Genomic DNA, 14,833 nt, shown 5'->3' with positions numbered 1-14,833 from the left:
CCTACATCTGCTGACATCTCAGCCTGCCTACATGTGGACATTGTCTGCCAGGAGATGCCCTTTGAAAGTATGCCGCACACATACTTGCTGGGAATAAGATTTCAAACACTTGACCACTTACATTTCTGGAGCACAGAAAAACCTTTGAAAAACTTTTCATGTTTTTGAAAACATAGATGATCTTCACATGCTGAAAATGAATGTAATTCTGATTATTCTGCTATAGATACGTGTGAATCGTCCCAACATTGCACATACATCTCTCAAGAAAGATAACTTTGTGGCTTGATATCAGCTTGTACATATTAAGTTCCTTCCATGAGAAATCCGTTGATTTTAGCTTATTGTTTCTCCTTTGTTTTGGCTAATGGCTTTGAATATTTTAATAGTCTTAAGTATTGATCACTGAACTGCTGTGAAAATCCAAGAGAAACAGGCATTTCTATTGGCAAGTTTGGGATTTATTTGGGTCTTATATAGCTGCCTATTCACACTTTCACTGAATCTTCATACACACTGGACAGCAAGGGTTTCAGAAATGGATGTCTTAAATGTTTGCCATGTCTGTAATAACCCTGCCCATTTGGGCTGTGAGTAGACCCTCCAGCATCTGCAAGCTGCTCTAAAAACATCCTTATGTATATGGGCATGTTAAGACATGACAACACAGTGATAAGATGACAAAATAACTGCCCTGGGAGAAGCTGTTTATGAAGAGAGTCTTTCAGCTTAAAAGGAGGCAGAACTTGTTCTTGAAGAAATATTTGTTGAGTTCTAATTACAACAGCAATTTCTCTATTACTATAAAACAGCTGATTTTTTCATATTTATAAAAATCTGCCTGCTGGCACAAATTGGTCAAAACAAGTTTAGTATCAGTTTCCACTGTTTATTAAATTCATAGATTTTGTCAGAAGAAGCAGGGATGTTGGGGCTTGAGTAGAGTGATCTGGCCCTCAGCTGGGGACTGTGTTCCCTGTCTCAGATTCTTAGGGAAACTGAAACAGTGAATTGGTAAAGATCTGTTGAAATAAGGAGTCTCGTAGTTTTACTTCATGATAATCTGTTGATTTTTGGTTTCTGAATGGGGGGTAGGGTGGGTGTAAATACAGGTTGCTTTTCGAAGTTCATGTTAAAATGTACTTAGTTTCTGGCTGGGTTTTTTTTTTTTTGGAGGGGGGGGTGGTGTTTGGTTTTTTTAATTAAAAAAACCTTAGCAATTGAGAAATAAATCAGCTTTTTCTTTCTGAGTTTGCCTGCTGAGGGTTCTGGTTATGGAACCATTTTGCTATTTAAGATGTAGATCATTAAAGAACAAAGGCAAAATCATCTGTTCCAGCTTCCATGATAGCATAGAGATTATTCTGTATCTCCCCCTTTTTTTTTTTTTCCTTTCCCCCCTCATAATCTGCAGCATTTCTTTTAGTCAACTATGCAAACTTTCTTAATGTTCATTATAAGTATTTTAATTTTCAAGCAAAATTCCTTTAGGAGAAAAATTTTAATAAGCTTGTTCTCTTTTTCATTCCCAGCCCCTCACTGCATAGGTATTTGCTACAGCCATATGTTTCTGATACTGTACATTTCAATAGTTTCCTGGATTATGCACTGCATTTTTTCCATTTATGAAAACCTTTCCAGTTCTGAAATATAGTTACCAGGAAAATGCTCATTTCACTGTATAGAAGGAAAAACCATCTTGAGCTAGCTGGGGCTTGGGGATAGATGCAGAAGGAAACTAACAGTATCTGTCACTTTGATTTACTGCAGAAGTCAACATTTCTCTGACAGGAATCAAATGTGACTTGGTAATGTATAGTAAATGGAGACTGTGATGATTGATTTCACAGTGCAGATAAATTCTCATGAAATGAACATAATTATGTGTTTATGAAAAGGCTGCATTGTGAAATAATTAAATTCTTTTCCTGTTACTTTTTAATTATTTATTTTTAAAAGGAAAAACAAAAAAGAAAACTCTTGGTGTGAAACATATAGTATTTCTTAAACAATGGGGGACTGAGTTTTGCTTTTCAGCAAATTAATGATTTATTTAAAGTTTTTGAGTGGGCCCATCTACTTAATTTATAGATGCCATGGAAGACCTTTGGAGATGGACTCCTCTAGTTTACTTAACTTAGCAGTACTAGATATTAAAGCAAAGTATACTGGGGTGAGTTCCCATTGACTCCTGGATCATTTTTGGCCATGTCCATCTACATAAGTCTGCCTTTAAGCAAATGAAGTTGAGCTGTAGGGTCAAGCAGTACGTGTCTAAACCTGAAGCTGCCAAGAAAGTGAGTGCTAGTTTGTGCTGACCATCCTTTTCTCCATAGTAAACTGCTGGCAAGTCTTTTAGACTGGAGAAGAGATCAAATATATTACAAGTATTTGAAAATAATTATACTGTAGGAAAGAAACTAATGTTTGCAATACTGCTGTAGAACATAATGTGAAGTTGTGTAGATGTAGCCACTGATTGACTTTCTTAGGCAGAGCTAAGAATGAAGGAGAGAGGATTTTGTCAGCACCTGTGCTTACATACGGTAGATTAACTTGTGATGTCCTCATTGATGAATGTGTAAGACTTGTCCAGAGTTCAAGAACAAACAAAACAAATTCTGTCCATCCCAGAAAGTTTACTTTCCTTCTAGGATTTCATTCCAAACACTTTGCCTATTTCCCACATATTTTCTGTAAAAATTTACTTGCTGATTGGTGCTTTTTATTTTAGTTAAGTACCGTAGTCTGGGACAAAACTGTAGTCTTCAATGTGCCTCCCGTTAGAATCCATGCAATGGTCCTATCTCTCCCTAATTAAGGACAAGCAGTCATTTTTTTCTCATGGTCTTGTCCAGTTGACTACAGGATCCACATGGCACTATTTTACTAGATTTTGTATTATTCTGAAGTAATCCTTTGCCTTTGCAGTAGAGTAGTTGCACTTTTTTCATTATTTATTGGTCAATAAATTCTATTACTGTATTACAACTCAATCTAAATACTACTTCTCTTTTAAGTAAAGGAGGAATGATGAGTAAAAACTCTCTTCTTTTGCTACATGCAGAGAAAAAGGTTTGTTTCCACTTCTTCTCCAAGTCTGAAGAGGTGAATTCTTTCTCTTTTGTGGGAGAAGCGATTCTAGTAGGTAAAGATTCTTGGGTTTATAAAATGGTAGTAGGCTGAAGTGTTTGTTGAGTTGGTGAATTTTCAATCCTCTCCTTCCACTACTGGGAATAGCAACTCTACAATGAGGAGGAGTTACCTGGTGGAGGATACCTTATCAGTAGTCTTTCTTAAGCAGGAAGCTCTGTTCCTCTTCAGACTCATTCCTTTCCTTGGAGCCTAAAAGCAGAACCAGTAAGTGAAATTATCCCTTCCTTGCAGAGGAAGATCCCACCAATTCTCCCTGTCTTTTACTTTCCTGCCAACCAGGATCCAGATGAAACTGAATAATGGTGTTGCTTTCCTCACCTCTGTGGTTCTGTATGATGGGGGAATGTGAGGGACAAATTCAAAGCACAGAACTGTTCCTGTTTGTTTGCTTTTCCAAGAATAGGTTCCTGAGAACTAAATGCTTCTCAATAATCATGCAGCAGCATGGCAGAACCTACCATCCCTGCATGAGAGCTGACTGCCTGGGACAGGCTCATGGTAGAAACAGATCCTTAATCTGAGAAACAGATGAATGGCAAGAGGAGAGCAATCAAAAGGAAGTTTTGAGGGCACGCAATGGGACTGGCTACTGGCTCCTGAGTACACTCTGACTGTCAGGAATCATATTGCACAAGAAACTGTGTTGTCTAGTAGGACCCAGGAGAGTATGCTGTGTCAACTAAGTGAAAGGTATAACGATATTTATTTTGGGTGCACGTTGTTGTCCGAGTGTTGCTGTAGAAGGGGATGGACTCCAAATGCACTAGAGCTTTAAGTACTGAATTTCTTCTTATGGACAGCAAGTGGTTAACTGCTATCCATATATAAGGGAAATTGGGCAAGAGCCAAAATAAAGGGAACTAGTGAAAGGAGACCGGGTCAGAGGAGGTGTTGGATGGAAGCCAGGCTAAAGGAGAAAGCCTAAGATGAGATGTATGTTTAGTTACTGTTTTTGAATTACTCAGAAAGCTAAGCCCCAGGAAGAGCTGGGCTAAGCTATTCAGAATCCTCTCTGTTAGAAATGGAAGAATGTGAATCTATCTAATTAAAAAACCCCACAAATGTAATCCCGAAGAAAGCTGCTAACATTTGTAAACAAACTTCTAAGATGCTGATGAGTACAATATTTAAGAACAGGAAAAATATACAAACCCAAGGAATGGATGGCCTTTATCCCCCAAGTCTGTTCTATTTAAAAAAAATTTAAAAAAATTAAAAAGGTTGGGGGTTTTTTCTGGAGTATTTAGTTTTTGTCATTATTGACAAAAGTTCTTTGTATGATAAATAAAACATAGTATGGTGGATAGGTGGTGCAATTACTGAAGTTTAAAACTGGTATTACAGAGGAAAAAGGGGGGGTCACAGAGAAAGGAAACAGCAGTCACAAATCCATACCTTAAATATGAAAGTTACACTGTATTTGAAGAAAATTCCCTAAATGATTGTGTGGTATCTGAAACACTAGTGACACCTGCCATGGTCTAAGTCGTGGCTGGTAAACTTGACTCAGCCTGCAGGACAGCTTCACCTCGCTCGTTCTCTGTGAACCCAGCAAGGTCTGGATCCCACTGCCCCATCCAGGGACGCCCAGGACTGGAGCAGGGGACATGCTACCTCCAGGCGTGATGAGGGACTGACAGCTGTGAGCAGCTTCTGCCTCTGTGTGGCCACAAGGCAGGTTCCAAACAGGCTTCCACCCCTCACCACAAAAAGGATCAAACCTTCTTCTCCAGGGAGTTATGGAATATTTTAGTGCCAGTTACTGTTACTGCTGCAGGTTTTGGCCTATGTGATGTTAGTTTTGGCTGCATTTCTGTTCTGGATTACATGTAGAACTCTAGATATTCATTGTCCAGGCTTGGCCGTATACTGATCAGCATATCTGCTGTTCATTTTCACCTTAAAATTGTTTGGTTTTGTGTGGGATTTGTGTGTGCAAACTTGAAAAGATCCTTACACGTCTGGGAGGTCACTTACATGAGTTAGGTGGTAAAATCCTTAAGTGCTATTATTTCATGGCACTGTTTCAGAGATTGTCTCTTTGGCTTTTCTGGATATTAAGGAAAAAGCCTTCAGAGGTGTGTAATTAACTTCAATTACCGTTCACATTGGACTGATCTGAAATGGTGCACCTTGATAGGAAATGTTAGCTGTTGCTGTTAACTCAGAGCAGATGGTCATTTTTGTTTCTTTAAAATATATGGTTTGTGGAGCTTCTAGTAGAGCTTTCTTATATGACAAATGTGCACATATTTAGACTAGCGATTGTGGAATTACAGGTGTCTAAAATGGTAGCCTAAGACTAAGGTTGAATAGGCAGAGTGTATACAGTGGAGTTGCAGGCTGAGTAAGTAGAGAACATACAGTAGAATTTAATGAAATATTATCTTTCCTGATTGTGCACATATATTTGGAGTATCTGGGTTCTGTTATTTTCTCCTTTTTTCATTTTAGGTGACTGTTTATGAAACCCATATTCTGCATGACTTAGATACTCCTAATTTGACTGAAATTGAAGGATTGAATCTTATGTATTTTTCATGGAATAAAATTGGGCTGACTTGCATTTAGTTCTAGATTTCTAATGTTCATTCCAATTTTGCTTGCATCCTAATAAAAAGACCTGACATTTACCAAAAAATAATTTGACATTATAAGGATACTTGTTTGAAATCCTTGTAAAATAAGATATTCCTTTATCGTTCAGTCTGGGAGTAGATACACTTGTTTCAATGTGACTACTGAGGTTAAATGTGGCTTTGTGTTCTTTGGAGGATTAAAGTGACTTATAGGCACAATTCTGAAAATTTCTCGAATATTCTGGCTCCATAACTGCTGTTCTGTCTCCTCCTATATTGGCAAGAATAAATGCTTCTTCATTTAATCTTGGTTTGTATTTCCCCTCTATATAAAAGAATTACTTGCCTATACAGTACATCTTTGTCTAATTAGATGTTCCAGATCCAACTCAATCTAAAAGCTGTTCTATGCATATGGTTAAAATGTGGATATGCATTAATATAAATTCACGCCTATTAACTGGGTTTGTAATGTGTCTACAGTGGTTGCCCTTAAAATCTTTCCAGATTTGTTGGAGATAATATTCAACCTTATCTTAGTGTTATGAATTTGCAAGAGATACTATACATGATGAGGTCTAGCCAGTTGAGTTTGCTCAGGTAGCAAGCGGTTTTGACATGCAACTGCCGTAGAGGGAAACACAGAATCACAGAATGTTGGGGATTGGAAGGGACCTCAGAAGATCATCCAGTCCAATCCCCCTGCCAGAGCAGGAACCTAAATGAGATCACACAGGAAGGCGTCCAGGCGGGTCTTGAATGTCTCCAGAGAAGGAGACTCCACACCCTCCCTGGGCAGCCTGTCCCAGGGCTCTGTCACCCTCACCGTAAAGAAGTTTTATTGCCTCCACTGTAGCAGGCAACTAGAAAATTCTTTCTTTGTGATTTTCGGGTGTGTGTTATTCACCTGTTGGTCCTGGATTGTATAGTTCTGCTGTTTTATGGGCAATTAAACCTTCTCTGTGTAATATTGACAGCTCAGGCTTCAGGACTAGTGAGACGGGAATCTCAGTAACTTACAACTAGGCTCAGTATTCAAACATATCTGGCACTTTCCTGATTCCTCTTGTACGCTTTCAAATACCTTACTTCATTCCTGCATTTTCGTGTTAGGATTATTCTGTGATGGGAGGGGTTAAATAAATATCTATGGACAATGTAAAGGTCATTTCTGCACTAGAAAATTCACTTTGGGCCCCAAAATATGTGAGGGAAAGGAATCCAGTATGTTGGAAACAAAGGTAATAATAAAGTGAAGAATTTGTTGGGTGTCTGCTGGACTTCCAAGTAATGGGCCTGGCCTAAAGAAGGTATGTCCTGAGTGTGGAAGCATTCTGGAATTGGAAATGATGCTTTTAGTCCAATTGTCTGTTTGTCTCCGTAAGCCATTATGTTGTGTTTTTTCTGGAATGCAGTTCTTGAGGTTTATTTATCTAGAGTATGATAAAATCTGCAAATAACACATGGTAACCTTTTGTATTTTTCGCTCTGGAAATAAAGTAGCATTATAGTAAATTCCAGTAATGCCACTATAGATGTATTTTCATGTACTATTCAGGATATTAAATTACAGTGATGGGACTCTACAGGAGGAAGCAGCATAGGCAGATGTTGTAGATGTGTTATATAGCTATAGTTTTGCACACAGATTCCCCATTTATGTGTTCACATTTAAAAAAGGTTAAATATTTAAGGGAAATGTTGCACACAAATTGTACTTCTAGGCATGTTCCCATTTATTGTATCTGTTTTGTTTCTGCAGTCCTTTAGATATAAAGACGCCTAAATATCCACAAGATTTGTATTGTTGAGAGTTCATCTTTTTGCTTCTTGGTATCCTGTTTTATGGCATTCTCTTTGGTGTGTAACATCCCATTTTGCTGCTCTAGAGATGACAATGAGAACATGGCCTCACTGTATTCCATATGAAGTAGGTGAGGACTGAGCAGTAACTGTTTCTGTGCTGATATCTTAATCAATTTTAAAAAGTGGAAGAGAGAACAAAACAGAAAATCTGAATTGTTTTATTGTTTTCAAGAACATTTTTGCAGCTTTCCATGAGATTCCAGTGGATTCCTAATGAGTAAAGCATGTTTATGTGTTTCTGTGAGATCCACTATTGACAGGACACACTCTTTTCAGAAGTTACTTTGGCTTTTTTTCCTGTGCTTGTCAGCCTTTCTGGAAGAAGGAAAGGCAAAGGAAGTCTAGTAGGAGGGAAGCTGATTTGGGAGGCAATCATCCATTTACCTACCCTACTGTAAGCTTCCTATGAGTTCTGGCTCAGTATGTACATCCTTCAGTTCCTCACTTATGCTGAAACTTGTGTGTTTTGTGGTGGTGATGAGGTAAGATTAACTACACTAAAATGGTGGAGCTCTCAGAAACTACAGGGAGAGGGACCTTGGAGAGCTGGAGACATTGGCTGCTTGTCCGTAAGGTGTCCTTAGACCTATAAAAAGTCTTGATACAGAGACAGGGATGCAGGACTGCTGGCTCCCATCTGTTCAAAGTGGTTGGCTAAAATCCTCTCTAGTACAGCTACACTTGATGTGTAGAGAGTCACAAAATGCCCAAAAATTTAATGTATAACCTGACAGTCCTGAAAAAATGTTTTCACAAGCTGGTGTCATGTTGTTTTGCTCTTGCAGATAAGTATTTTTGGAACTATGTTTTACAGCCTTTATTTTCTCTATTGTTATTTTTAGTCATCTTTTCTCAGAGTACTCTTTTACCATTCCAGCTTCCTATTTCTTCAAAGTTATAGCTGCTTAGTTAACTTAGCCAAAAAACTTATCTCAGTAAAAGTTTCTCCTAACAATAAATTAAAGCAATTTTTTTCTCTGGAGATTTCATTTTGCTTCTCTGTTTATTTTTATTGAGTTCTTTGTTTTGTTCAGTAAATGTGACTTGGATTTCCACAATATTGCAAAATGAATAAAATTCAAGTGTTTTGTCATTAGTTTAAGATCACAGCATCTGAGGAGGTCATCCAGGCTATTACTTGCCTTAAGGCAGGATTAGTACATTTGGAGTCAGGGAAGAAAAAGGTTTAATTTTAAATTTCTAATAAATAAAAAAAAATCCATAGAGCTTTCAGTCATTCATACTGTCAGTGACTTTGCCTAAACTCTGGGACCTGACCCTTTAGTGTCTTTTTATCCCTTTGCAGACTGGTTTCTCTGGGAGGGAAGTACAGATGTGCTGCCCCTGTGGCACTGAAGCACGTTCATGTGGCATCTCTAATCAGGATGCTCGCGAGAAGTAGTGCAAGGCTGGTGCTGAGCATGCCTGCCTGCTTGCTCAGATGTAGCCATTGAAATTGGTGAGAATTATGTCACCATTGCAAGGAAATCTGAGTATGTCCTTTATTCTTCACAGTTTTGAATGCAAGCTATAAGCCTGCTAAAAGTATCTGATTTCCCTCTATTCAGAGGTGGGTATGCTCTGGTTGCCATGCTGTGGTTTGGCAGCTGATAGGTTAATGATGAGGTGTTGTGGCTGCTTCATGCTCAGGCACGAATGCTTACTGTTCAATTACAATTTTTCTACCTGTTTTTAATGTGTTTCCTGAGACTACACCTGAAAAGCAAGGCTAGGAGCTGTCTGGTGACATTGGTAGTAAAGGAGAAGCACTTCTGTGAGTGGGAATTACGTCAAGTCGGTTGTGTTCCAGCAGTGTGACGATGAAATCCCACCAGTCCCTGAATGCTAAAGAAATTTGTCTAGGCAGTGATAGCAATAGCTTTATTTCCTGGTTCCATAGTGTATACATTTTATTTCCCCTCCAAATATGTGACATAAATGACCTTTGTAGCTGCATAATGAAACTAAAGGACATCTTATCATTGCTGTCTTCGAAAGCGAAGTAATCTCCATCAACCCCACTCCTGCTTCTCCATCGCTTGCTAAGGAAAGAAAACACTCTGGTTGTGATGGAAGATTCATTCTTGTGCAGCTGTTAAGATCTAGCAAAATGTGGTTTCCTAACCTTTGTCAGCTAAGCTTGTGGCCTTTCCTGAAAAGACTGTTGGCTGACAAATTTACAACGATCTGGTCTGTATATAGAATTTGAATTTGGAAACTAATGGCTAAACCATAAGGGGAAAAACTGTTCTGTTTATTGGAGAATTTACAAGTACCACCTTCCTACATATGATGTATTTTTCCTCCTTTCTCTTTTCTTCCATTAAGTGATTCCCTATATTTATCTATTTATATGAATTACCTGCCAGGGTTGTTATTTAAACATGTCCCAATTTGCTTACTATGACGGCAGACATCAGAGGTTTGTTTTGTTTGTTTAAAATGTCTGATTATCATTGTTGTCTTTCCCCTTTTACAGATGGTATCTAAAAGCTGAAAAGCTTATATAATGCACTGAAAGAAAGGACTTACCATGGGACAAAGTGGCATCGTTAATTGTTTTGATATTTATCGGTTACAGCAGCAATCAGTCACAAGTCATGCAGTTTTGTTGATGTGTCATGTGTTTGTCCTCTGTATCCTAACAGCCTTTTTTACCCTAACAGTGCTCCATTTTGGCAATAGCTGGAAAATTGATTTTAAGTAGTTTCATGGTGCTTTCAGATGATTATTATTTCCAGAGCTGTGCTGTAGCACTCTAAGATATTTTTAAGTACTCCATGTAATTATTAAACAACCACCTGTCCCATAAACTCTATTGTCCAAAACAATTACCAAGTAATTTCTGATCCCAAAGGATTTTTAATTTAAAATGCTGTATGCATGATACAGAGTAGTAAAATGCTGGGTTTACAATGTGGTGCTCTTTGTTCTAGGAATGTTTACAAGGATTACCGTTTCCTTGAGCTAGCCTGTGACTCCCAAGAGGAGGTGGATAGCTGGAAGGCATCTCTGCTACGAGCCGGTGTCTATCCTGATAAATCCTCAGTAAGTTAAACAGCTCACTAGCTTTCCAGTAGCTGCTATGTTTGAGTCAGAAAAAACCAATCGTGTCATCTGGGAAAACACAATATCTGCAGATATTTCAAAAAATGGTAGCTTTTCATTGTGCTCTTCTGTGGTAATTTTGAAATATTCATAGTGAAATATTTTAAGATCAATTTGTGTGTCCAACCTTAACATAAAAAAAATAATCCAAAAAACACAAACCAAACCTTCCAAAATTGTATTAATTGGATCTGTATAGTAAAAGCATTGAGCCATTTCAGGTTTCCTGAGTTTCTTCGTTTCTGTTAATGTCTTCTAAGGTAAAGATGTGCTTTGAAGAGTTTATTCCCTCAAGCTCTGTATTACAGAACTGGCAGAAGCATTCCAGGCAATCATGTATATTTATTTTACTGATTCACTGCCTGTTTTTTGTGTATGAAACACATGCTAAACCTTTCCAAAGTTAGTTTTACTCAGCTAATCATCATGAGGAGCAAATTGAATAGGATACAGCAAAAAAGCCTCTATTAATTTAACAGAAAGACAGAAAGTTGGGAAACGAAATATGCACAACTACAATTTCATATTATTTTGCCTTAGTTATTTTGATATTTAATATCAAGTAAAGGTTTGAGGAGATGTATCCAGAGAGAAGGCTGACTAGCAAAAATACCTGTCATTTGAGCTTTTGAAAGTTTCTCTAATGCATGGTTCACCTTTCTCCAGGAAGTCTCCTGGTCTGCTAGATTCCTTCAGCAGAAGATCTGTTTAGAGAAATGATGCTTTGATTTTGATAGAATTTGTTCTTCTTCCTGCTTGTTTTCCCTGGAAGGCGAGGTCCCTTGAGTCTAGGGTCTTGTGCTGTCTTCTATCTCTTCATCTTTCTCTTCCTCATATTTCCCTTAAACTTCCCTTAAACCTCCATGGCTTCCAGTATAATTCTATCTGCATCTCCTCTGGCTGCTATTTATGCAAATAACCCCTCAGCTTCCTCTCTTCATACCAAATGTCAAGGCTACTATCAAAAGATAAATCAGAGAATCCCTGAACTGCTGAATTATTCAATTATTATAGGAATAAACAGTTGTGATGATGATTTTTTAAGAATAGTTCAAGACCAAATTTATCAGGAGACCTACCTTTTTAAAAAGATATATATAATCTTGGAGACTCTTCAGTATGTTGCCTGCCCCAGTAGAACAGTTCCTACCTAAGACTATCAGAAGTAATTTTACAAGAACTAATTAGGACAGGTTACCTAATTAAATACTAGGAACAAAATACTGTGTTGGTTGCTTTTTTTTTTTTTCTTGCTCAGGTTTTAATAATTATGTCAAAAAAGCCTGTTGCTGCCTCTAGTTTAATGTATTCTGTGATGTGTTTCTCATATTCAGATATCTCTTACTTTAGCTTTAAACAAGACTGACAAGTTGGATTTCTAAGCTTCTCTTCTGTCTTCCTGTGTCTCCCTTCCCCCTAAAAATATTTTGTATTCAAAATATGTTTATAAAGAATTCTTGTATTTGTTTAAAGTTGGTCTGTCAAAGGAGTCTTAGATATAAAATGAGAGACTTCCTTGAAAGACAGAAGTAGAAGGGAGTCAAAATTCAGTTCTCCTTTGAACTGGAATTATCTTTACATTACAAAAAGAGTGAATATTATTGTTCCAGCCCCTGTAGTTTGAAATTCACCCAGTAGTCTATCAAGCTGTCCAGGAAAGATGCTTGATGCTGCACTAGTCTTGCAAAGCTCTTTTTTCCTACAGGACTTGAGGTCCAAACGTGGGCTGCAAGGCTGCTGTTAAAACTTTTAAATTTTACAGAGCTAAAGCTCCAAGGCCCAGGGTACCTTAGAAGCTCCAGTGGAACTTAAATAAAAATGAGCAGTGTTTCATTAAAATCCTCAGTTTCACACCTTCCTCTAACAATATGAAATAGTTTTAGAGACGACCCCCCAGTCTTTTATTCTCCTTCGAAGATTTAGAGGCCGTGTTTTTATGTAAGAGAAACTGCCAGGAAATGGCAGCAACTTGCGTTTACTTCAGTGCTTCTCCACAGCTTTGCGATCCCGGAGTTAAAAAGGCAAAGAGGTGCCCTAGCCCCTTCCCAGACTGACCTTCTCGCTCTTTTTCATGTGCGAGTCACAGCTGGTAACTTTGAGTATCCAAGGCTTTGGCGCTAGAAGTAAAAAAATTGCTGCTTAGAAATGAAAAATAGATTAATAGTGCTATAAACCTGGAGTATTGCAGTGGTGAAGCTGGCCTGCTTTCTGTAACTGCCAGAGCAGTGTGCGCAGCCTGGAATTTGAAAGCTAAGCTGTGTGCTTTCATTAACAGTTCTGCTGCTCGCATACAAGGACACTGATGTAAAACCCAACACAGTTGCCCCTAGCTGGGTTCCTTTTGCAGTGGCAGGAAAAATAGGAATTTGTCACTGAATTAAAGAGATTTGCTCTGAATTCTCACCAGGGGCAAATCTCTCAACTAAGAATATTAATTTTTCTGTTGGTTTTTTAGTAGTGCTACTAAAAATTGTGTGATTACAGTGGTAGTGGGGCTCAGTATTTACTGCCACTAATATGAAGTCTCTATTACTAATTTAATCTTGTAAGCCAAGTCCAAGGTGGTTGATTTTTAATTTTTCTTTTTGCTTAAACAGTTCTCATTAATATATTAAAAATTAAAGGCCAGATATCACCCCATTCCTCCATTTCCTCACTTTATTTACCTGCCTTCTCTGTCCCTCTGCACATGGGGATGCACACTCATGTTCATATATTCATTCTCCTGTTAACTACCTTTAATCACCCCTTAATGTTGCTCTATGAGCCCCTGGATTCTTTTTCAGCTTGCCGAGTCACCTCCTTCCCCAGGAGATTTGCTTTTGTCAGGACGTGGGCTTTGACAGCCACCCAGATAGCAATGAATCAGTGATTTTATTTTTCCAACCCATATGCAAGTCCGCTTGCTTGATATAAATCACACTGTGGCCAATTCACTTTGAAACGGGATATCCATTTACCAGCTGACTTTACTGCTGGATTTCTGGACTGACGCATCCAAAAACCTCCTTTTTTAAAAAATGACTACAACTTTGTGACTAACCTTTCCAGACTGTATTTCTCAACTGTAAGCTGGTGTTTATTTTGGCTGACTTCCCACTGTATAATATACACTGTTCATGCCAGCTCATGGCAAAACTCACAATTAAAATAAAAAATAATAGCACAGATGTTTGCCGTAAGTTGCTCTGCACACTTTACCTCGCTAGCACCGTCTGTTCCTTTTCCCCTCTCCCCTAATGCCATCTCCTCGTTTTTATTACTAATCTAAAAGTTCAATATTTGCTTTTTAAAAAGCATTTTACCATGAAACTTTCCACTCATTGGCATGTCTTAGGGAGTGGCTGTCAAGCAAGGGTAAGCAGACATGTTTAGTGGGTTGCTTTGCGTACTGGAAGTTCAGTATTACCAACACATGAAAATCCCTCTGGCTTCCGTCCCATCCCTAGATCATTTCAGGCCTCATTTTCTTCTCCCTTGTGTTAGTGTCCACCAACTTCCCAGGAGCTGTTCCTGATTTACACTGAAGGAAGCAAAAGTGGAATCAGCATGTTTGTGTCAAGAGGAAATTTTGAAAAACAGTGTGAATTTACAACTTCGCTGAACGTTTTAAATCCTTTGCGAATGTCGTATGCTCCCCGGGAAGCTGTCTGTCTAAAGGATTCAGTGAATGTTCTTTGAGTCAGTTCCTCATTTGGTTTGAGTTGTTTCCAGAACTGTACGAGTTAGACTGAATGCATGTAAAAGAAATGTATCTAATACTTCTTTTTTTCCCCCCCCTCTTTCCTCCTTGCTGCATCCTGCAAAGGGGAACAACAGAGTAAGTTTGTCCTTTTACAAAATCCTTTCGTATCCTGTCTCAAGGGTTTTGTCAGGAAAATTGGTTTCTTTTTTGGTTCACACAACTATTGCCTGCAAACTCTTAACAGCAAACTCCTATTAAAAATGTGGGTGCAAAAGTGTCTTCTAGAAAACTATTAATGGCTCTTTGTTTTAATTTTGGGGAAGGAGGTGTGTTAAGTGTTGCTGAGTGTTGTTTTTTAAGGCGGTTCAGTATGAGTGATACTATAAAACAGTATTGGGACCAAAGATTATGAAGGTATAGTAATAAAGACCTTCTGAGG

General features: G+C 38.3%; 1 protein-coding gene across 1 annotated transcript in view; it reads left to right on the top strand.

The window, feature by feature from the left end:
• LOC104527393 (dynamin-3) overlaps positions 1-14,833 on the top strand; it is a gene marked incomplete at both ends in the record, with an annotated part of 141,373 nt that overhangs the window by 75,192 nt on the left and 51,348 nt on the right. Inside the window, 2 exon segments of the mRNA XM_010171109.2 lie at positions 10,538-10,649; positions 14,518-14,529. Coding sequence (XP_010169411.2) covers positions 10,538-10,649; positions 14,518-14,529 — 124 coding nt within the window.

This window comes from Antrostomus carolinensis, unplaced genomic scaffold, assembly GCF_000700745.2.
Source record: "Antrostomus carolinensis isolate BGI_N321 unplaced genomic scaffold, ASM70074v2 scaffold2847, whole genome shotgun sequence".
In the NCBI taxonomy this organism is placed as follows: domain Eukaryota; kingdom Metazoa; phylum Chordata; class Aves; order Caprimulgiformes; family Caprimulgidae; genus Antrostomus; species Antrostomus carolinensis.
Note: the sequence above shows the minus strand (reverse complement) of the source record. Positions and strands in the feature narration are given on the sequence as shown.